This window comes from Hemibagrus wyckioides, linkage group LG13, assembly GCF_019097595.1.
Source record: "Hemibagrus wyckioides isolate EC202008001 linkage group LG13, SWU_Hwy_1.0, whole genome shotgun sequence".
Lineage (NCBI taxonomy): Eukaryota > Metazoa > Chordata > Actinopteri > Siluriformes > Bagridae > Hemibagrus > Hemibagrus wyckioides.
In genome coordinates, this window is record NC_080722.1 from 8,540,072 (window position 1) to 8,564,516 (window position 24,445).

General features: G+C 36.7%; 1 protein-coding gene across 1 annotated transcript in view; it reads right to left on the reverse strand.

Moving 5' to 3' along the window:
• Positions 1-974: 974 nt before the first annotated feature.
• tcerg1l (transcription elongation regulator 1 like) overlaps positions 975-24,445 on the reverse strand; it is an 87,410-nt gene continuing 63,939 nt past the window's right edge. The window contains exons 6-14 of the mRNA XM_058405627.1: positions 15,526-15,651; positions 11,977-12,059; positions 7,930-8,018; positions 5,233-5,384; positions 4,126-4,210; positions 3,486-3,621; positions 3,074-3,163; positions 2,856-2,974; positions 975-2,052 (exon numbers count right to left, since the gene is read on the reverse strand). Of these exons, the coding sequence (XP_058261610.1) occupies positions 1,896-2,052; positions 2,856-2,974; positions 3,074-3,163; positions 3,486-3,621; positions 4,126-4,210; positions 5,233-5,384; positions 7,930-8,018; positions 11,977-12,059; positions 15,526-15,651 (1,037 nt within the window). The 3' untranslated portion in view covers positions 975-1,895. The remainder of the gene's footprint in view (positions 2,053-2,855; positions 2,975-3,073; positions 3,164-3,485; positions 3,622-4,125; positions 4,211-5,232; positions 5,385-7,929; positions 8,019-11,976; positions 12,060-15,525; positions 15,652-24,445) is intronic.

Genomic DNA, 24,445 nt, shown 5'->3' on the forward strand with positions numbered 1-24,445 from the left:
TGTACATTAAACAATTTTAGCTCCAGTGTATCTGTCCTTGACTAATTTGGGGGCAAAGGGATTATTCCTCCAATCCTGGCGACTACTCAGTACATGGTGACTACTCGGTACTCAGTACTCCTGTGGCAGCTGCTCGAGTGGCGTGTAGCGATGCAATTTTCTCAGTCTGCAAGTGATCACCAAGTCTCTGATTCTGTGAAGCATGTTTGGGGAAACTGCCAAAAAGACCTCAAAAAGAGATCAGATTCATCTTCTCTCATGTGTAGTATATCCCTAAACCCAGTTAATCATCCATCTGCGTGGGAGAGTGAGAGCAAAGGGTAAAAGCAATAATATTGCTTCTGTATGAAATTATTTGGCTTGTCATACCCAAATGGATGTTAGGAAATGCAAAAAATAAAAACAAACATGACAGGATCCCTGGCAGAGCATGGTATATAAAGAACTTCCAGTGCTCGCTGCAGAACAGATAGTAATTGTTTGCATCACCATGGCCATAGTTTCCTCCACATTTTCTATTTTTTCCATTATCATACAAAATCATTATTATTATTATTATTATTATTATTATTATTATTATTATTTTTGTGTGTACTTGTTTTTAGCTAGTGTACATGTATACTCCTTTAAATTCCAGCACTCTGAATGTTAAAAACCTTCTCACGTCTGTGTTTGCTGTAGAAATTATAAATTAGATTGCTACATAGGAATATATTTACAAAATATTTACAAAACACTTTCTCAATATAAAACCTCATTATGATAAAGTTTGCTTTAGGCAGAGAGATAGCTAAGCCAGACTAGTGATAAACCTTTAGCCACTTAGCATGTCTATGTAATTTTTAAATAGGGAAACTTTGCTAACTACTCACTCCATTGAGTAACACTGTGAAGCACTGCATTTGGACTTTTGATACTAGCCACTGCTAGGCTACTGTATATGTTGGAACACGAGTGGTAAAATTCCTATGTGTGTGTGTCTATGTGTGCTTGTCTTCATCAACACAAAGACAATTGCAAAGTCTAAAATTCTTTCCAAATCCACAACTTTATTACATCAGGCTTCCATACAGCCTAATAATGATTACCGGTTCAGGAACACTGTGTAGGTGTCGGAACTCAAAAACACATCTTGTTTCTGCTGAGAGAACAAATAGCCTCTGCGATAAATAAATGATGTGCCTTATGTAGTGTATGCTTAAACATTTCCTGCAAGAAATCTGATTTTAGAACAATTTCCAGACCGGTGATTAGTTTTAAAGAGGTATCAATTATATCATTTCGGTTTTCCAACAGTGATCACAATTTTATTCACAAGGAACACTTTAGACAACGTGAAAAAATCCACCAAAACATGACAACTTAGAGACTCTCACAGATGCTGTGGAGAATCAGACGTTCTGCTGTGACGTTCCACATACTTCACATTACGTTTCCACAAAACTTCATTACAGCGCGCATTTGTCAACATTTTATATTTATAGTCCTTAAAAAAATCACGTAATACCTGTATGCTCAGGTCAATGGCTTCCAACAGTACAGTTTGCCTATTTATTGAAATACACTTCATTTTTTTATTTATTTATTTTTTTTTTATTTTTTTTGTTATTATGACATCTTGCAACATTGAACTTTAAGAGCTTCAATATGAAACAGATCAGTCTCAGAGTTGAACTACCTCTAAAGTCGAACCCGCCCGGTTCTGGTGCTTTCCTGTTTGTGCGTTTGTTGTTCTGAAAATCCAGAGATCAAATAAAAGCCACAAACGCTGCAATGGGTTTCATTTACTTTGTCAGATGCTGCGGCATTTTGTGTCATTGTGCAGTTTGACTTGATTTCTGTCAAGAAGGCATTCTGTAAAAACAAAATAGTTTATTTCACAGCCTGTTGAGGCTTCATCTCATCTTTCTCAGCCTCATTCGGTTTTCCTTATCACGCTTCTTGAGGCCGCTGACAAACTGGGAGAAAAGCAGCTCCTGGTCCTTCTGCTTGGGAACACGTTTGAAGCGTGGGTCTCGGCCGTACTTCTCTGAGAACTCTTTGAAAGTTGACCTACATGGAAAAAGAAGGAATAAATCAGCAAGGCTGTCACAGGCTGCTGGAGCCATCCAATTTTCCATTTCAGTGCAGTGATGATATACTGTTGCTCATTCGCACATGTGCTGCTCATCTCCCTGTGCTGCCTTTGTGATTTAATACAGGTTTGGTTATTGTTGATCTGGTGGCTGGATATGAACTTGAGTTGAGTTCTGATCTAGTTTCATTCTTGGGACTAAAAGAAATGGATACAAAGGGAATCATCAACATCCTGATGCGTTTAGCAATTCTTTCACACGAGCTAGCTGTGCCACACTTTAGCTTTGAGTTGAGTGCTGACTCAAAACTTACAGTTCATAATGGTGTGGGTAAGGACTTAGAAGGTTCAGTGCCTTCGCTGAAATGTGAGATAATTTGTCTCTCGTTATGTCTGTATTGGCACATTTTAAAAGTCACATTTCCCCCTCATAAAAAAAAAAAAAAAAACAGTTAATATTAATACTCATGCAAGTTTTATCCAGTTCTGTAAAAGGGGAAATGTGTCATGGGTAGGAATGAATCACCAGAAAGCATATTGTGAAAGGAGGAAGGAGTAAACCTTCAAACAGACTCAAATTTGAATTCACTCCTTCCAGGAACAAGCAGAAGAAAACAAGATCAAACATCCCAAGTCAAAGCTTAGACCTGTGCCACAAATCACATCTATTATTAACACAATAGCTGAATATATAAATTTCAGGTCAAGATTTTGGGACAATATTTTTCCTTTGTGCTAATAGAGCAACTGAGGTAATAAAATAGATCATGGAGGAACATACTTGGATGTAATTTTGGACTCTTCAAGTAATTTCCTGAACTCCTCTTTCGCCTGTTGGAGTTTGTTCTTTCTCTCTTTATATTCTTCTTTTATCCTGGCTTTGGCAAACTGATCAAAAATCTGCAAAGGAGTAGAGACATGGGATTTAGATCCAGAATTGGGTATTAAAGTGACACATAGGTTTGTAATTTCAAGTGAACATCTTTAACCTAGTCTTACCTGCTTCCTCTCCTCTGGTCCCAGGAGCAGGTATCGTGGGTCGAACACAATTTTGTGTAATTCTTTCTCCCATGTTGAGAATGCAGAGACCTGATATTGAGATAGAAATATGAATATGTGCATGCCATCAATAATAAAGGTATTAATATCAAATATCATTCCATGTTTCTATTTCAGCTAATAATCTGTTTACTGTGTAGAGAGGAGAACTTGAAATATCTTGAAAATAATATTTGATCTAGAGAGTTATCTGTGATCTTCATTTTAACTCAGAAATTAACACTGAAAACTCACTCGGAATTTTAATAAGGCCCTGGAGCCATACTGAATGAAATGCACCTCTGCTGGAGTTCATATAACTTCATATTGTTGCTTAATAAAGGTTTTTTTAAAGTGCTTTTAGTGAGCTCACCCCTCTCTCTAGGAGCATCTCTCTGAAGTGCGTGATCCGCAGTTCGAGTGGTAGGACCATCTGATTGGACGCTGCGCACCTCTCTGTATTCTGCTCCTCACTGGCAGACACTGAATTGCTAGATGGCTCCTCCAATCTTAATTGGAAGACATAATGAAAAAGACATCTGTTCAACCTGTAGAATACATCATGGGTGTTTTCCTCTATTTGTTCCCTACAGTCTGCAGTACACAGCCTGCTATTCAAATGAATTATAATTACATCAATGTCAATAATACTCTTTGTAAAAAATCCAATCTCACATGTTCCCAGGCAAGACAAAAATGCAAAATTAGAATTTAAATCACCTTCTCACTATAGTAGAATTATAATAGAGTTCACCTGGAAGTGGATCAGGACCAATTTGCTTACACAGTCTTAGACTGTGGTTTGCATGGATATTGGATGGTCAGTGTCTGTTTCTTCCTTCCTTCCATCCTTCTTTTCTCCCTTCCTTCCTTCCTTCCTTCCTTCCTGTTTTTCTTCTCTATTTCTGGCTAGATTTCAGTTGCACCAGCATCTGGTGGGTTTTTACCAACATTGCAGCACTCTATATTACATCCAGTGTCTATTTATTTATTTTTGCCAATTAGAGACATACTTGTTGCGTTTAGATTTCAGAATATGATCTCCTTCATCATCGCCTTCATCCTCATCATCAGCTGAAGGGGAATTTGAACCATCCTCTGCAGGTACAAAAGAATAAAATAAAATAATTGTAATAATAATAAAAATGTATAATATAATAAAACAAAATATACATATATGGATACATCATATCGGAGTTTTATGTACGTGCTGTTGTGCTGTTAGTTACATACGGAGCAGTGTATGATGTAATACTGATGGACAGCTTGAGAATGTCTTTTAGAGGCCCAATAAATATGGCATTCAAACTGTCCCATGTTTTTTTGAACAAATTGTTTATCTAAATGTATGTAATATATGCATATAAAAATAAAAGACCAAACAGAAATGACCTAAATAACTAAAAACTGAGAAAAAGCAAATAGCAGTGTTTCTCTGCTCATTTATTTTCTATTATCCACCACCCACATTTATTCTGATGTTATGATCTTATTTAATATCTGACCGTCTACGGTAAGCTTGTCAGCAGACTGAATTAAAATGAAGCAAAAACATTTCACTGTTTCATAATATGAATCAATATAATAAACTCTAATAAGCCCAATTCCATCTATCTGTTTTGTCTGAATTGAAAGTGTCAACATCAATAACGATTCACCCAGAGACTGCAATAAGACTTAATCAATAAAAGCATACAAGCTTCAAGGAAATGTAGTCAGCCATGTAATAACTTCCAGACAAGATCTGAACTAATTCAATATGTGCAAAGGCAGAAACATGAGATTAGCTCTTATTAGCTAATCCATGTGAGCAGCAATCAATTGTGGAGGTTTTCTGGGGGGGGCATTATCCTTCTTGACAACATTATGATTACGCAGGGATTACGAGTGAGATGAGTTTGTCAAATTGATACCTCACATGGATGGTTGGGTTTAACATTCGCACCCTACCGATCAATTCCCTTAATAGTCACTTGTTTACCAGCCTAATCTATTGTTAATCTGCCCTTCAATACAACGCTGGCTAACAGCCCTGGTAACTGGCTCAGAAACTGGCAAACTCAAAAACATGGTAATGCAGCATGCTAATGACACCATACTAAGAACACCGTTGACCGTACCTGACATGTCCTTCTTGCGTTTATGTGGAGGATCTTCAATGATTTTGTTGAGGTCACCTCGGTCTTTTAGATCCACTGGTTTTTCCCATACAGACAGCTGCATGGTGGGGTTGAAGAAGAAAACTCTATCGTCTCCTGTCCATACCACGCACCTGCAAACACAGAGAGTTAAGGCCACACATACACACACACACAAACAAAAAAAGCTGAAGAGATTCATAACTGCACACACACACAACAGCTAGAACTACTGTCAGAGCTTTTGTAATAAAAATAAATAAATAATCAACACCTTCTGACTAATCAGAATCAAGCACTTCTCTCCTCAATAGACTTTTACTATATGTGGACCATAACACTTGAGCTTTTTAGACATAAAAATCCAGATTTAGTTCCCTTTTTGCTGTTATAATAACCTCCACTCTTCCCCTCTCCACTGTGTTTTAACACATAGCTGTGGGGATTTCCTGATTGTAGAAGAGCATTAGGTCTTAGTGATGTTGGGTGAGGAGGTCTGGGGTGCAATCAGCATTCCTGTTCATCCTAATGGTCGTCAGTGAGATTGAGGTCAGAGCTCTGTGCAGGACATTCTAATCTTTGCAAACCATGCCTTCATGAACCATGCTTTGTGCACAGATGCATTGTCATGCTGGAACATGAACACACTCACTACCTCAAGTGAAGGGAAATTGCATTTCCACAGCATACAAACTGTGTTTCCAATTTTGTGGCAGGAAGAACCACACTTTAGTGTCATCATCAGGTGTCCACAGACTTTTGGCCAAATAATGTGTTTAATAATTATTACTATACCATATATTACACATTATGTTTGCTTTAAAAAAAAAGTTTGACCTTGTCCTCATTCGTTCTCTTTGTTTGTTCCTCAGTGATCATTTTTTATAAAAAGCCTTGGTCCAGTTCCATGGAGTGTTGTCTGGGCAACCTTCACTTACTGGTATGTTCTGTTTCATGGGTCCTGAAACTCTTTTCCATTTACAGCACAAATTCTATAGCACTCTTATGATATTATTGTACAGTTTAAGAAAATGTAACGGTCTTCTGGTTATCTCTCTGGAGGAATCTTTAAAGGTAGTATGTGAAACCTTACAGCAGAGTGTTTCCCTATAAGATAAAATTGGAAGTAGAATCTTTTATTTACTTATTTATCCGAAGAACCCTTGAAGAAGTCTAGTCTCATCTCAACAGCGTACTAGAGACAATATAAAATCAATATTCAGTTTAAAAATTTAGGTCCATTCCTTTGAAAATTGCTTTTCATCTCTTTGCTGTGCACATAATATATACAGCACCTACAGTATATGACTTTAAAAAAATAAAATAAAAATCTCGATGCAGACACTTCCTGCCACGGATGTATGATGCAGTGTTCAGGAGTGTTGAAAGAAATTTGATGTGACTTCATGCTGAGCATGACAAACACATTCTGACATTTTATTTTGACTCACATCACCAGATCTAAGCAGCCTGCTGAAAATAGTCATGCCAGCTTTTAGTTAATACTGTAAATCCCACCTTTCAATAAAGCCAGCATGCTCTATTTGCGGCATCATTTCTTTTACAAAACAGATGGCAGATATCTGATACTTTGTTTGTCTCGAGTATATTAATAAAATCACCAATAAAACGCCCCCGTTCATTTTACAGCCTAAACACCAGGACAAGGGCTTAAGAAGCATGGAGACTCAGGACCCAAACAAACTCTATACATTAAATCACCTTAAGGCTTTGTGCTATATGACCACTGCAGGAGGTAGATAAACACACTGCAGCTTCGGCAAGAGCCACACAGTCTTCTACAATATGTATCAGCTAAAGTGTGTCGGGTGAGTTCTGCCTCATGAGTCAACAAAAACTGACACAGACAAACCATTATGCCTGCTGTAAACTGAATTTGTGTTGAGGGGAGAAGGGGCTTGGGCTAGGGGATGTTGAGCCACAGGGAAATAATGAGGTTGCACTACATCAGTATTGTTCTGATTCAGGTCTGAGACAGGGAGACATTAAATGAGCTAAAATCTGCTGCTTAATTGTGTGCACCATGGCACTTTAGGTGCAGCAGAGATAGTTAGGATATTAGCTTGTGCTTTTATGACTGGAACACATAACAGAGATCAAATGTGATGCAGGATTGATGTTGGTGTGAATTCTCTGAAATTATAAACGTTTAGATGCTGATTTAAGGATTTCATGCGTAAAATGTATAAGCTGATTTACGAACACAAAGGATTATGCTTGTTGATCGTGTCTAAATGAGTAAGACAGCATGTTATGCTAACAGCATCCCTGTTTCGCCTTAATTAATATGCAATTTGGAATATTTGTACTTAAAAATGCAAAAAAGCACAGTGTTAAGACAAATACAAAAAAAAAAAAAATTAGCACTTGCAGTGTTACTTGTTAAGCATGAGAGAAATGCTGAAAACAGAATGAAGGGATGGAGGTATGGCAATTTTTCGATTACTGAGACCAGACTCACAAGCAGCACAAACCTCAGCTTTATATTGTTAATATTGTTAGCTAACACACAAAATGTTCACAAACTGCACATGCAGATTCATCGCATTGCACACACACATTAGAACAATTAAATAGGGATGTTTGTGAATCGGGGCTAATATCAGTAAAATGAGAAAAAGTTTTCAAACGATATTTCACTTGCAAGTGATCACTTACCATGGTGATCCTGGCACTGGAGTGGACGCAACTGGCCGTTTGTCTTTAGGAGAGTTGTCAATATCCATGCTAATCTTAAACTGCTCATCCTGCAAACACACGCACACACGTTCTGTATTACAGTTTTATTTCTGAGGTATAAAGAATCAACTAAATCTTTATTCAAAGTCCTGTTTTTTTTCCCCCCAAATTCATTTTTTGAATCAAATAAATAAAAAACAGCGACAGTCAAATCATTCATCCAAACTACTTTAACCAGAATAAACCTTAATTTAGCACAACGAGGCACCAAGCCAACCGTAAGTACTCCAACAGCCACCTCACCATCTTGAAAAGGTCTTATCCCCAATTAATGTTTATTCGCTGTGCACTCGTACTCCACTGATTACACAGACGTGAAGTTCAATTAACTTGCCTAGCGCCGGGGTTAGGAGGCTAATCCCAAAATGTGGAGTAGATATTACTGTGTGATAAATGATTTAGACATGTTCAGCTCTCGATAACGGACAGACAGCAGTCAATTACTAAAACCCTGGCTGACCAAATAACACGGATTACCAATTCTCCACACTGAGGGCTTCTGGGTGGCAATGTGTCTGGTCAAATTAATTGGTGTTGTGAGGAAATTTGGCTAATTACAATGTCTGGAAAGGCCAATAAGTGACACTGTGTACAACGTTTAAAAGACACGTACCTTTATACAGACTGGAACTAGCTATTTGACTCAACAACCATAAACTATAAGAAAATACTGTTCGATTTAAAGGAATATAGGAATGCAGTGGAGTTGTAAAACATATTCAGTGTAAAAATATAACAGACTACATTGCCATTTGGTTGACACTTTTATCCATTACCTCTTACAACTGAGACAGAAAGTTGAAGATTATGGATTTTGTTAAAGTAACCCACCAGGGCAGATTGGCAGTGCTGGGATTTGAGCTCATGACCCTCTGATCTTTGACACTGAGCCTCCACTTCCCTCAGCAAGCGTAGAATGATTCAACCTTTACTGTCGAATTAACACTTGCATGAAAAAGCTTGAAATTTCAGTGCTTTTTATAAAACTTAAAATAGAATAGAAACTTAAATCCAAAATTGAGTTGAGCTTTCATAAAAAAGTCACTAAAATATAAGCAACAAAAAAGATTGAATAAATGTTCAATCTCAACGTAATGGAAATCTTCACCATTATAATTCTTGTCCATAAAGTTACATAACTTACTATGCATTGCGTTTCCTTGTATTTTGACTGTTCACTAAAACACTGCTCTTTATATTATTTACATTATTACAGTACACATTTACAGTCCAATCATGTCAAATAATAACGTTATTTTGGTTTTAAGTCCAAGAATATGAAACAGTGTATGTCTCAAAGGTATTTCCAACTCCAATTCCAACTAGACTGCTGAAAGAAGTGATACATGCAGCTGGAGAGCCTCTTTTTAATATTATTAACTCCTCGTTATATCTAGGTCGTGTCCCAAAATCTCTTAAGTTAGCAGTTATTAAGCCTCTTCTTAAGAAACTGAAGCTAGACCCCGATGAAATATCAAATTTCAAACCATCCGTTTATATCTAAAATATAAGAAAAGGTGGTGTCAGCCCAATTATGTTCCTTCCTACAGGAAAACAATATCCATGGAGAATTTCAGTCAGGTTTTAGGCCCCATCATAGTACAGAAACTGCACTAGTTAAAATCACAAATGACTTGATTTTAGCTTCGGACCAAGGCTGCATCTCGATTTTAGTCCTGCTTGATCTTAGTGCTGCATTCGACACTATAGATCATAATATTCTCATAGATCGCTTACAAAATCACATAGGTATGCAGGGACAGGCATTAAAATGGTTTAGATCCTACCTGTCTGATCGATACCACTTTGTAGATTTAAATGCAGAACTGTCCAGTGTAGTGCCAGTGAAATACAGGGTCCTGCAAGGGTCAGTTTTAGGACCTCTGCTTTTCTCAGTATACATGCTTCCATTGGGTAACATCATTAGAATTCATAGGATTAGTTTCCATTGTTATGCCGATGATACCCAGCTATATATTTCATCAAAACCAGATGAAATATGTAATTTGTCTAGACTAACTGGGTGTGTTAAAGATATTAGAGATTGGATGACCGATAATTTTCTATTATTAAATTCTGATAAGACAGAGATATCACTTATTGGCCCAAAAACTAGTACACAGAAGCTCTCGCAATTCAGCTTGCACCTAGAAGGATGCACTGTTACCACTAGCTCAACAGTGAAAGACTTGTATTAGACAGCGACTTATCCTTTGAAAATCATATATCCAATATCACAAAAACAGTCCTCTTCCATCTTAGAAATATTGCCAAGCTTAGGAACATTTTATCTGTATCTGATTCAGAAAAACTAGTTCATGCATTCATGACCTCCAGACTGGACTATTGTAATGCATTACTAGGTGGTTGTCCTGCATCTTCAATAAACAAGCTACACTTAGTCCAGAATGCAGCCGCCAGAGTTCTTACCAGATCAAGAAAATTTGATCATATAACCCCAATATTATCATCCCTGCCCTGGCTACCTGTTAAGTTTAGAATTGACTATAAATTAGCTCTACTTACATACAAGGCTCTAATTGGGTTAGCTCCCACCTATCTCTCCAGTCTTCTAACACGCTATAATCCACCACGCTCTTTAAGATTGCAAAATTCCGGACTTCTAGTAGTTCCCAGAATATCAAAGTCCACAAAAGGGGGTAGAACATTTTCGTATTTAGCTCCAAAACTTTGGAATAGTCTTCCTGACAGTGTTCGGGGCTCAGACACAGTCTCCAAGTTTAAATGTAGACTAAAGACTATATATGTAGACTATCTCTTCAGCCTGGCATACACATAACACTTCCCATAACCTTGTGCTCCAGTACATCTGATTAAATGCACATTATCATCTAGTGCTGCTAATATTATGAACAGCAGCTACGCTAATGCTGTTCCATTGTTTCCCTTCTCCTACCCATCCCGAGGCATATGGAGACTGTGCCGGCTCCAGTGGCATCCGGAGATGGACCAGCTCCAGCCGGGTTCTGCTTTGTGAGGATTGGGGTATTCAAGCAGCATTGTGGACAACAACCTCCTTATTGATTTACATAACATTCTACACATGCTGTATCTACATCAAACAACTGTCACCCAAATGAGGATGGGTTCCCTTTTGAGTCTGGTCTCAAGGTTTCTTCTTCTTACCATCTAAGGGAGTTTTTCCTTGCCACAGTCACCTCAGTCACCTCAGGCTTGCTCACTTGGGATAACATCTAGGACTGTTTGTCTGTTTGCCTGTTTATATGTTTGTTGTTTTCTTATGTTGTTTCTCATGTAAAGCTGCTTTGAGACAATGCTCTTTGTTAAAAGCGCTATACAGAAAATAAATTGAATTGAATTGAAAAGAAAGAACAAAAGCATACTGTATGACCTCTCCAAGGGTCAAAAAACCTTCTTGCCACGCCAAGTATAAATGATTCATTGAGGATGATCGGAGACCTGACACCAAGTAATATACAGTCACTAATTACAGCCTAAATTTGAGACATGAATAGTGTAGTTTTCTTACATAAAACACTGACCTCATCTACTGAGGATGTGTAAGGCCCCTGGGTGGAGGAGATGTCACTATTTTTTTTTATGTATATGTCATCTTTTGCCTGTATACTTGTATATACTGCTAGAATGAGAAAAAAAACTCTACTAATGAGGCATGCACTTATGAATCTAGCAGCATGGGGCTTTTGAATGTACCACTGGACCTTTGCAATAAACTTGACCAAAATACACGGACATTCTCCTGTCTTTTCTGTAAATATGTGTGATCTTAATTTGGACACTAACTTTGAGTCTTTCTAATATTTTGGCTTCTTTATTGAGCAGTTAGATTCAATTCATGCCAAACCACAGATATGGAAATGAAATGAAGTGAACAGTCGTGCCAATTTAGAGGCTGCTAGGGGTTACACCGATATAACGATCAGAAAGAGCTAATGAGGGAGTAAGTGAATGATGATCACAAACCTCGACTTTGTCCTCTGGTGTTGAATCAGAGTGCAACACCAGTGCTCTTGTGCAGGATGGCTTTCTCACTTCCAGTTTCTTTTCTAAGAGGAAGTAAGAAAATGTCAAGCCTTCATCCTGTCTTCTTCTTAGACACCCCCCCCCATTTTAAATTCTCATCAGTCTCAGGCATTCACTGTGCAATCAGGATGTTATGAGAGCTTGCATGTTAAACCACACTTCAATCCACAAGAATGACAATGTAATTTAAAGTGGTGTTAAGTAGGCTAATTAAAGTACTTTAAGCATGCAGTTGGTCCACCAATCAAATCTTCATTTATAAGCAATCTAGACAAGGCAAGTACCGAATGAAAATTGTGCAAAATGTCTTTGGACATAAAAGTGTGCATGTGTGTGTGTGTGTGTGTGTGTGTGCTATAGAAAATCAAAATACTTCACATTCACTTGAACTGCCAATCATATATTCACTTACACACATCTAACGAATAAAATCTCTAAACTCTTTTATGCCACACAGTGTTCTTTCTTCCTGAATAAGGTGCATAAAACTTAACCCTTAGAGCCATAGCCTAGTTTTTTTTTTAGCATCTTCACTTCTAGCTTTACTAGTCCAAAAGAAATACTGACTGCATAATCCTTTTTTTCATCTTCAGCTACTCACAGATTGTATGATAAAGTGAATTATTAGCATATTTATAGGAGACTTTCATGAGTAATACACAATTGTTGCATATTTATCCTCTTTCTACTAAAAAGAGAGTGCCTTTTGAGAATTTTGCTTAATGATCTCCCCCGAATTAGCATTCATTTCCTGCAGGACTGTTGAATTAAATGAATAAACAATAAGCTTTAGCTTGTTTATGGTCAATAAGGCGGTGTTATTTTATGATTTAGAAAGAAATAAGGGCTATCACTTGAAACTGGAAGATAAAATGGGTGTTGTTTGTCTTTTGGTGATGGCTAGTGAGGATGATGGCCTATACTCTTCATTCCCAACAAATTACATGACCCTGTCACATGCCCCTATGTTCACACCCCCTTTGTAAAGACTTTTCTTTGTTTAGTTTCTGTAGTATATTGTTTGTTGTGTGTTTTGCGCTACATTGATCTTGCCCTTGCTCTTTATGCCTTACCAATGATCTGATGCTTGAAAAAATAATTAAGCATTCATTATTATTATGATTATTATTATCATTATTATTATTATTATTATGATGACGATGCTTATTATTATTATTATTATTATTATTATTATTAATAACAACAACAAGAATAATAATAATAATATATTATTATGATGATGATGACAATTATTATTATTATTATTATCATTATTATTAAAAATGAATCATTTTGAGAAATATTTAAATAAATGAAAAGAGATTACTATAATCAGAGATGTCCATGACACAAATGGGAATATGACCTAAGATCATTTTCTATAACATGTTACCTGACTCACCTGAAAATGAAATGAAATATTTCTGAGAGTTACACGGCCCGTGTCATTTTGAATTAAGAGGAGAGACTGTTTGTCAAGTTGTAAGGGGTTAAGCAGTATCTGACACTTCAGGTTAATCCACTGTTGTACCTGTTCTCATTTTATTTATCAAAGAATTCTCCAACAGAATACTTCTAAAATGTGGGGACTTTTCATTACAACTTGGGGAATCTTGTCAAATCCATGGACACATGAGAAAGTACGGATGTCTCTGGCATTTAATCTTACTCTTTGGGGTGTGAAGACATTTGAACCTTTATAACCTCTGGTTATTGATGTGAAGCAATTCAGCGCAGTGCCACTGCCGGAGCTCATTCCACAGCTTCTGGGGTTTATTATTGTTCTGTTTTTCGTTGACATTTGGTCATTGTTCTGACTGCAAAGCACAGTGAGGTCCGTTTCAGGAGGCAATGGGTTTCCCATGTTTAAATCATTGCATTCAGAAACTCCTGACTCCACTAAGACCTCTTAAAAAAAACCCTTTGTAAATTGTCCTGTGTGAACACTTAATAAATGCCAATCTATCTGTTTGGATCGGGACTTGAGACTTTACATTATTCTGTACTAAAGTTGAAGAATTCAAGTGAAAATGGCCTTGGTGTACAATAAAACGTGGAGCGCTGCATATAAAATGTAATTTGTTTCTTCTCCAGTATGATAAAATTCTACCTGGAAATCAATATGGAAACATAAGTCATGCAGGACAGGAATCGGATACTGCACCACACTGATATCTGTACAAATTGTTTCAACAACTATCTATTTGATAGCAACCAATCATTACAATGACAATTTGAATTTGACTGATGTCTGATTCAGTCCTACAATAACTAATATGTCAGTTTTGTTTAGTTTGTTTGTTTTTTTAATATAGAAATATTTATTTATGTATTTAGTTAGTTAGTTAGTTAGTTAGTTAGTTAGTTATTTAAATAATAATAATTATTATTATATGTCTTTCTCTGCCAATTAATTAACTAATTAATTAATTGTTATAATCCTTACAATACTGAAAATTAGTTAAGTCACAATCTGCTTTACTCCTAAACCCTTGTATTTTAAATCCTTGCAGCTGAACATATGGTAAGGGGATGGATAAGTGTTCATACTTTTTCTGGTTTTTCATGCTAATTATTGTTTTAACAAGTCATCTCAACTTTTTATTTAGACAAGGGTATTAGGCAAAAATTTCTAAGAATTATTTATCTATATATATCCATCCATCCATCCATCCAAAATAAAACTTACTCTACTTCCAGTATTTTTTCCTTCATTTAATTAAACTCTGTCAAACTAAGTTTTTCTCCCTCATTTGTCCCAAAACTGTCCTATTTTAAGAACCTTCTATTTGTCATTTTTAACATTTATCATTCACCACATCACTCACATCACAAGGTCTGTCTTACACATCATGTGATCATCTGCTCAGCTCTAATGAAAGAAATCCTCGATCTGACAGACAACAAATGAGGCTCAACTCTCTGGAATATAACAGGAACATGATTTTGTCTGATGATGCAACTGTGAGCCAAATGTGGTAGCAAAAGCAAATCATAGGAAGATATTGTGGATTTTATGGATATGGAAAGTGTTTCAGAATTGAAATCCTTGTTTTCTTTACCTTGACAGATGTGTTTTGTACCATGATTTGTGGGTAAAATGTTCCTTCACATTCTCTATTTCTATTTCGAATGATTTGCTCTTTGCTTTCTAAATTTTCAGTGTACAAGCCGGTTTAATCTGAATATGGATGCTGTGAAAATAAAAGCTTTGTTCAGGGTGCTTTACTGGATCACTCCACATTAGCAAAATGGAAAGGATCCGGTAGTAATATGAGACATTTCAGTCTTTCAAAGAGCAAATGTGAAATGCTTGTAAATGTTTTGTATTGAAAAGAAATGACCCTTGTTGATTTTTATTCCTCAATTTTGCGATATGTGCTATCAGCTGTAAACTTACATCAAATAAACAGTGTTTGTTGGTGAATCTGGTTGCTCTACATAGTCTGGCAGAAGTTCAGACAGTTCGATCGCTGAGGCCTTGCTCACCTGGAGCCTTTTTATCTTTCCAGTCACCAGTTAGAAGGGTCACAGCAGGGGCAGAGAGGGACCTCATAGCAGTGAGCTGTGTGGGCAGAACAGGACTCAGCAGTCCTTCCCATGTGCTGCGAGGTCCTAGGAGTAAAATCGAGAAAACAGAATTAGACTGTGCCCGGAAAAGGCAGATAGAATCTTGCCATCATCATCATCCACATCATTTCTCTCTCTCTCGCTCTCTCTCTCTCTCTCTCACTTTCTCTCTCTCTTGCTTTTTCCATATCTTTCTCATGCTGTGGAGGCATTTTGCTGACATGGTTTAAGTCCACTTTGAGGGATAGGTGATGAAACCTTTTTCTTCTGATGCAATATTTCTATCCTGATAGGTGTGGTTTCTTCTAGGATGATCCCTCCCCCACTCACAAGGCACACAGGCTCAAAAAATGGTTTAAATCAATTCAATAAATCAGATGCTATGGCCTTTACATTCTTAAAATCTAAATCCAAATAAACACCTTTGTGTCTGTGTTGAGTTAACGTAGTCCTCCTGTCAGGCTGGAATCAGTTTGGCCATTCTCCTGTGACCTCTCTCATCAACACGATGCTTTCTACTCAGTACCATTTACTGGACTTTTTTTGTAAGCCCTGTAGACTGCAGTGTGAGCAAAAATCCCAGGGGAGTAGCACTTTCTAAAATTTCATAACCAGCCCATCTGCCACCCACATCCCTGCTGTGGTATACCACAGTGTAGATTCTAAACATACACTATATTGCCAAAAGTATTCGCTCACCCATCCAAATAATCAGAACCAGGTGTTCCAATCACTTCCATGGCCACAGGTGTATAAAATCAAGCACCTAGGCATGCAGACTGTTTTTACAAACATTTGTGAAAGAATGGGTCGCTCTCAGGAGCTCAGTGAATTCCAGCGTGGAACTGTGATAGGATGCCACCTGTGCAACAAATCCAGTCGTGAAATTTCCTCGCTCCTAAATATTCCACAGTCAACTGTCAGCTGTATTATAAGAACGTGGAAGTGTTTGGGAACGACAGCAACTCAGCCACGAAGTGGTAGGCCACGTAAACTGACGGAGCGGGGTCAGCGGATGCTGAGGCGCATAGTGCGAAGAGGTCGCCAACTTTCTGCAGAGTCAATCGCTACAGACCTCCAAACTTCATGTGGCCTTCAGATTAGCTCAAGAGCAGTGCGCAGAGAGCTTCATGGAATGGGTTTCCATGGCCGAGCAGCTGCATCCAAGCCATACATCACCAAGTGCAATGCAAAGCGTCGGATGCAGTGGTGTAAAGCACGCCGCCACTGGACTCTAGAGCAGTGGAGACGCGTTCTCTGGAGTGACGAATCGCGCTTCTCCATCTGGCAATCTGATGGACGAGTCTGGGTTTGGCAGTTGCCAGGAGAACAGTACTTGTCTGACTGCATTGTGCCAAGTGTAAAGTTTGGTGGAGGGGGGATTATGGTGTGGGGTTGTTTTTCAGGAGCTGGGCTTGGCCCCTTAGTTCCAGTGAAAGGAACTCTGAATGCTTCAGCATACCAAGACATTTTGGACAATTCCATGCTCCCAACTTTGTGGGAACAGTTTGGAGCTGGCCCCTTCCTCTTCCAACATGACTGTGATATATATATATATATATATATATATAATTTTTACATTTTATACATACTATATATATAAATTTTTTTTTTTTTCCTAAATAAGAATTTTTTTCTAATAGGGAAACCCTCTGTTGTAGGGATCTACATATAACCATTAAGGGACAAATGAATTACCCTTATGGGCTGTACGTTTCCTTAGAGTGTATCTAATGAATCCTTCATCGTTCATTCATTCCATGTACATGAATTTGACTGTACACCTCTACCTTCCTTTTCAACTCTCTCTCTCTCTCTCTCTCTCTCTCATAAATGCAAGACAGATTACTGCATCAAGGTCTATAGTTGTAGGATTCCTCCCTTAGGATACATTAAACTTTCCTGCTTATGTTGTGCTTATGTTTTGACTAAATATTAATGATGCTTGTGATGTCCTTCATTACCATTAACACCCACCATCTTTTTATATCTCATTCCTAATGAGTATTTTGTTCAGCCAGACAATTTGCATGCAAAGAGTAGCTCATGCATTCTTAGATAAGTTTTTGATTGGCCTTAATACTTGTATGTTGTGTGGGCTTGGTCGGAGTTTTTAATGGCTCATCTAGTAATATTTCTTTTGTCTAAACAGCATGTTCAAATCAATAACTGCCACCACAGCAACATAGCGCTTGCTATTACTATGAGTGTACAGTTAGGGGCTATGTTTTACCTTTATTTATTTCCCATTTTTTTTGTGTTTACATTGCTTATGCAACTTAGAGTACATTCAAAGAAATAGAGTTCAGGGCTAATTAATGTTCTAAAATAAAACAAATGGTTTGCAAAAACCAAACTGAAGGTTTTCTCTCTGCTTGTTTACTATATTCATACACAGTCTTAAAGAGCCTACAGCTGATGTCAGACATAATTAACCTTTCCAAATATGACTTGATTATAACTCTAAATTCAGACAGACCAAGAGAAAAGACCTGAATTGTGGTCTGTTGAATGAACTGAAGAGCATTCACCCATTTCAATTATAATTCCTTTAAATACAACATTCCATCATCATCATTTAGCTTAACATGTGGACTTGTGGTATGTTGGTATAGTCTGTATGTTAAATTTTGGGTTTAAAATATGATCTTAAAATATTTGGACAAAAATGACAATTTATACATATGACATTAAGCGGAAATACATGTTTAAACCATCTAAACGCTAAAACTGAGTGTGTCACACCCTTGAGCTCTCCGCGAGTCATGTGACAATATCAACATGAAAATATCCAAGGACGAATATCAAACTAGCTGTTTGCTATTGATAAGCTGCTATTTAAACTGCATGTATATGCCTTCCCTGATATATTACAATGAGCAAGCTATATATGTTAAGTGCTCTTGTATTTACAATTCTGATGGAGAGAAGGTGTTGATACATATATCAACATATTATGGATATTATAACATATACCTGTAATAGCACCTTGGAGAGCTCCCCGCTATTATGGTATATAATAGCAAGTTCCACAGAGAGGGTTAGATTGTATGGCTCTATTGGATTGGATGTTCCACAAAGAAAACAAACTGATATTTTTCCAAGAAATTCGCATTGGCATACAAAGCATCTTCAACATACAAATGAACAAATGCCAGCTAAGTTTTAACATGTTTGCATTGGTAAAAAGCCAGGCAAAGCCAACCAGAAAAAAAGTTTTTTTTTTCTGTCAGTGAAAGCTGTTCCAAAAGAATCAACCCATAATACCAACATTGAAAAGTACGTTTTTTTGTAGACAGATAGGTGGCATGGGAGGTCTGTTTTATTTTTAGCCCAAGCTTGGTGACACAATTTCCTGTGAGGACCCTTGACATGGAATGCTTAGCTTGGGTCAGTTCTTTGTAAGCAGCCATACAGTTTACATACACTTCGTATTGGGAATATTTGTAATATTTTTGGGTGGCCGGGAATGAATGTATCTGCATTTACAGTTACTTATTAGGGGAAAATTCATTTCGCAATACAAATTTTCTCCTTAAGAACTCGCCAAGTTCGTATGCCGAGGTTCCACTGTAAATGTTAATTTGATGACTTTTTTGGATGGGATGTTTTGTTTTCTGACATGGGCATGCACTTATTTAATTTCAAGAGTGAGAGAGAGGTGGGGGAAATGATTGTCTATATCTGTAATACAGTAAGTGATAACAAGGACTAACTTGTTTTCGACATTTAAAAATAAATGTTCATGTGAGAATGCGCTTTGCTATTGGACGAGTAAAACACAAAACATGACTGGAGCATAATCAAGGTGCTAACAGGCAATCTCTGATTCTGTGTCCCCAAATATATATTTTACATTTGCAAACACATTTATTGTCTCATATTAAATTTGTGAGATTCTCAGTATTTCCATAAAAAAAACTAGCAGAAAAAAATCTCTTTTTGATTTGTAATGTAATGTGACGCTATGAAACATACTGCCACAGTACAGGGTTTTATTGAGCAATTTACACACAGCTGATTGCATAGACAGTCTCGGAAGGAACAGCTTGTTTCACTATCTTCCAAAGAATCTCATTAAGGAAGGTTTAGTTAATTCATTATGCAAAGATGTGTTGTTCTTTTCTCAAGCATTTGAACAGCACAGACTCATGTTACAGAGGCACGGCAGGAACCAAGAGGTATCTACATTTCCGATATTTTATTTATTTTTATTTATTTATTTATTTATTCATTTTTTGAAAACGTCCTAAATGAGCCGCTGGTCCTTAGCATGATTGAAACAGTATAAGATCACTCACTTCTCTCTCTCTCTCTCTCTTTCTCTCTTTCAAGATACAAAACTAAATCTAAAACCATAACTCCATATAAGCTGAATCATACAGGAATAATGAGATGAGAATGTTAAATATATGGTGCTTTGCTTTCAACTATGATCTAGCTACAAATATGTAGAGGAATGCAGCAAAATCTTTATCTTTTGCAGGTGAACATCTTCAGTTTGGTGCAAATATCTTCACTAAGAGATCGGAGATTTGCAATTATGGTCTAAGCTCCATTCTGCGCAGGGTAAAAGACAGGAAGATTATATGAGTGGAGAATGAAAGACCTCAAACACACATAAGCAGTTCTCTAAAGCACCTGATATATTCCCTTGGCTCTGGCATATTTTGTGGAACAAAAAGGACATATTTGTGCTAAAAGGCTTATTGGCTTTCTGCATTCCTTTAACTTCACCTGCAGAAACATCTAAAAGGGTCGATTGGCGGATCTTATTTAGAAAATCTTGGCTTTTTGATGTACAAAGGCCTTTTAATGTCAGAAATGTGATGGAAAGTGGAGGAGACATTATCTGTAATCTATTATTATAAAGTCTTTGAGTTATACAAAAAGAAAAGTCTGGAAGCTCTCTATAACACACCTGGGCTGAGACAGAAAGAAACAAGGACGATTGAGAGGCTGAATAAAGACAGACCAAAATTCTCAGTAAAATAAGATATGGAATGTTTTTTAGACATCTATATTTAGAATGAACCCATTTTGAGAAATAATAGGACAGTTCTTTTCTCCTTTGACAAAAATTCTAATGCACATCCATAAATTTAATCATCTAGCTACTACGTCTCTGATTTATTATTTATTTTATGATTTATTATATCTGACATCATTACGTTTATACAAACTTGTACAAGCAATGTCAATAATTTATAGAAAATTTATAGAAAAATTAAACTGTACAAATCTACAATACAGAGTAAGGGTAATTTTATATATAATCTATGAAAAATAACCCTGCTTCAACCCAACATCAACCAACTACAAATCCTTTCACACATTATTCAAGACATTTGTTGGAAATTTGCAAGTCTGAAACCATGCCAAGTGTTGATCATGTTGATTTTTCTAAATACAGATTATATTCACGTAAAGACTGTACCAAATTCTTCTAAATCCTTTCTCTTACTGCAGCAATCTTTTAATAATACACTGCATCATGCCAGTTCCTGAGAGGAAAAAAGAAAAACATAATGACACAGCTTTATGCATTTGATGAATGGCTTGCATTGACTGGCAAGTTAAATACCTAAAATCCATCCACTAAATGCCACTTTTTTTTACACATGCCATTCTCTATAAGACAGATGTATATAATCAACACGCAAGGATATATTTAAGTCATTTGCATAATCTTTGACCTAAATGGAACTTTATCTGAATTTCATCTGAGCCTATAATGTAGCTGTTATGCATTCTGCCTCACATCACAGTAACAGTGAATTTGACATAGCAGTGTCAGCTAAAAGGCAAGTTCTGCTTGTTCTAACACATTACTGTTTCTATAGTAACAGCCAATCGACATGACTTTGTATAGTGGTTGCTGCATATTGCCAAAACTAATAATGCACAGATATTATTAATATTCTTCTTCTTCTTCTTCTTCTTCTTTTGGCTTTTCCGTTCAGGGGAATCGTCTCTCTTCACCTATCCCTACCTTCTGCATCCTCAATACGTGCACCCACTAGCTTCATATCCTCATTAATTACATCCATATACCTCCTCTTTGGCCTTTCTCTTTGCCTCCTGCCTGGCAGGTCCATGTCCAACATTCTCCTACCAATATACTCACTCTCCCTCCTCTGAACATGTCCAAACCATTTTAATCTGGCCTCCCTAACTTTGTCCCCCAAACATCCAACATGAGCTGTCCCTCTGATGTACTCATTAACGAGTATTAACGAGTTATATTATTAAGATATTACAAATAATAACAAATGAATAGAATAATAGCATTTGTTAATAGATTTATAATAACATTTGTTCATATGGTGAAGGTTTTATAGTGAAGCAGACTCCATTATTTATTGGAGGAGTCAGCACTTGCAGTAAATTGGTGGAACTGGTGTTAAAATGGGTAGAAGGACTACAGGATAGAAAATGTTTCATTTTCTCTGTAACATGATAAGCTGAATTCTATCACTTCCACAATATCAAATGTATCTAGACATGTTTAAATGTACAAACTCTTTTTTTTTTTTTTTTTGCGAACATTGTAATTGCTGTGTTATAGGTGTGGGAAAACAAATTGTCTAGTGTTCTTGCAGAGGAAGGATCACTAACCTATTCGGGAAAGGCTATAAACATTCTTTCTCACAACCAAATGGGTCGCAAATCTTATTCGGTAAACATAGTCTCTAATAGGGGTACGGTAAATGAGGGGTTTACATTAATATAGCCTGAAGGACAGCCTACCAAAATCTGTATAAATACCAGAGGTTTCTTGTCTGTTTTGTGGAGATCTTGATGACCACAGAACTGCTGAGTGTGTTCTAATCTTCAATAAAAGATTCCTGCAACATACTTCCAAGTCTCCTCGCTCTTCTACTGGTCTTCGGTTAATTTACAACAGTGGAAAATAATCATCTTCACACAAGGTTAGGCTGCATCACAAATACCTGTTGTTGATTATTTTCCTACAACAGCACACCCTGTTATGTTTTATTCCTTATATAACACACTCTGTCAGTGCTCTGCTCTGAATAGAACAGAATATTTACTCTGTGTAAATATGAGCTAAAGATGCTGGTATTCCCATAGGCATTGTAGTGAAAACAAAAAAATTCCTGATAGTGACAATGATTTGAATTAGTGGAGATCAGCTGTGGAGTAACAATGGCAAATAAAAGGATTTGTAAGATGTTTGATTCATAATCTCGCAGTTGTTGACACTTTACATTTTAAGAAACCAGCAAGAATTTTGGAATGATGAACTAGAGCTGCACCATTCATAGAAAAAGTGTTACTGTAGGGCACCCAGGACAGTATGATGGAACAGCCAGGTGAACGACTTGGCCAGTCAAGACATTTCCAAACAGATTTTCCTAACGTATTTTAACTCTGTAGCTTAGTTTGTCCAGACCCTTGTCTTTTTTTCCCCAGGTATAGTACTGTACTGCAAAACTGTACATTTGGTTTTATATTCCTTCCACAAAATGTGTTTTTACTTTCCTCAAACAACACACTCTGGACTAACAGTCTCGACCCTTACAGCCCTTAAATCCAGTACGCCATTTTCATGAAGAAGTCAATATTTCCACAGTACCTCTTTTTTCCATTTAGAATCACCTTTACAGATTCACTTTCATATTCAATACATGCAGTAATTTCACTAAAAAAAAGTATAAAATATTTAAATTGGAAATTTCCCCACTGTGGGAGGAATAAAGGTTTATCTTATCTTATCTTATCTTATCTTATCTTATCTTATCTTATCTTATCTTATCTTATCTTATCTTATCTTATCTTATCTTATCTTATCTTATCTTATCTTATCTTATCTTATCTTATCTTATCTTAAATATTCTGCTCCACACTAGATTTTTATTAAGATTGGTTATTCATTATCATACACACCAATAATTTCCTTCTTTCTGGAAGTGAATATTTCCATCAAGTCACGGCACTTTACTTCTTTAGTACTTTATTTCTTTTTGTTTGTAAGTAAATGACCGGCAGACAGAATGTGTATTCCCATAGATCCTACCAGCATGACAAAACTGCTGACATTTCAGTGCTCTTCTCTAAAAAAAAAAAAAACCAAAATCTTCTGATATACAGTATGGTCCTATGTAGAGTCTCTACTGTTTAAAGGGATGAAAAGAATTCATAAGGGTACCAGATGGAAGATTGAGAAAGTATAAAAACTTTGTTGGTGGTGATGTTGTTGTTGACATGCTTGGGTTTGCCCCTTTAGTCCCAGTGAAGGGAAATACAGTGTCCAGGATGTTTTTTTTGTTTTTTTTCATAGTTCCTATACACTCTCACTGAAAACCCGTCCATTAATAAAATGAGTTTTTCCCCATTTTTATGCCAAGAAGAAGCAGAAGAACAAGAAACAGAAAGTGATGAAGTAACAGCCTGTAGCGAAGTTCGCTATTAAAAGGCAATCCATTAAGGCATGTGTTCTCTAGTGCGAATTCAATCTAAATCAATTAAGACTCAGCAGGACAAGCTGTCCTCTCTCTCATTATCTATCACCAAACTCCACATACCATAAGCAGGTGCTGTTCAGCCGCGTTAAATAATCTGGCTTATTTCCTTGGCTTTTTAGCAGTATGAGCAGAAGCAGATTTGCAGTTATCTGAAATACTAGAGCAAGAACATGAATCTGTAGCTGTAGAAATGATCACGGCAATGGTTTTTTGGTTAAAGTCAATGACAACCTCAGTCAGTATCAACAAGGTTTCTTTATTATATGAATAAAGAAGAAATTATAATATTCCTCTACCCTGAAGAAAAAAAAAAATACTGAATTTATTTCATTCAGACATCAGTTCCACGT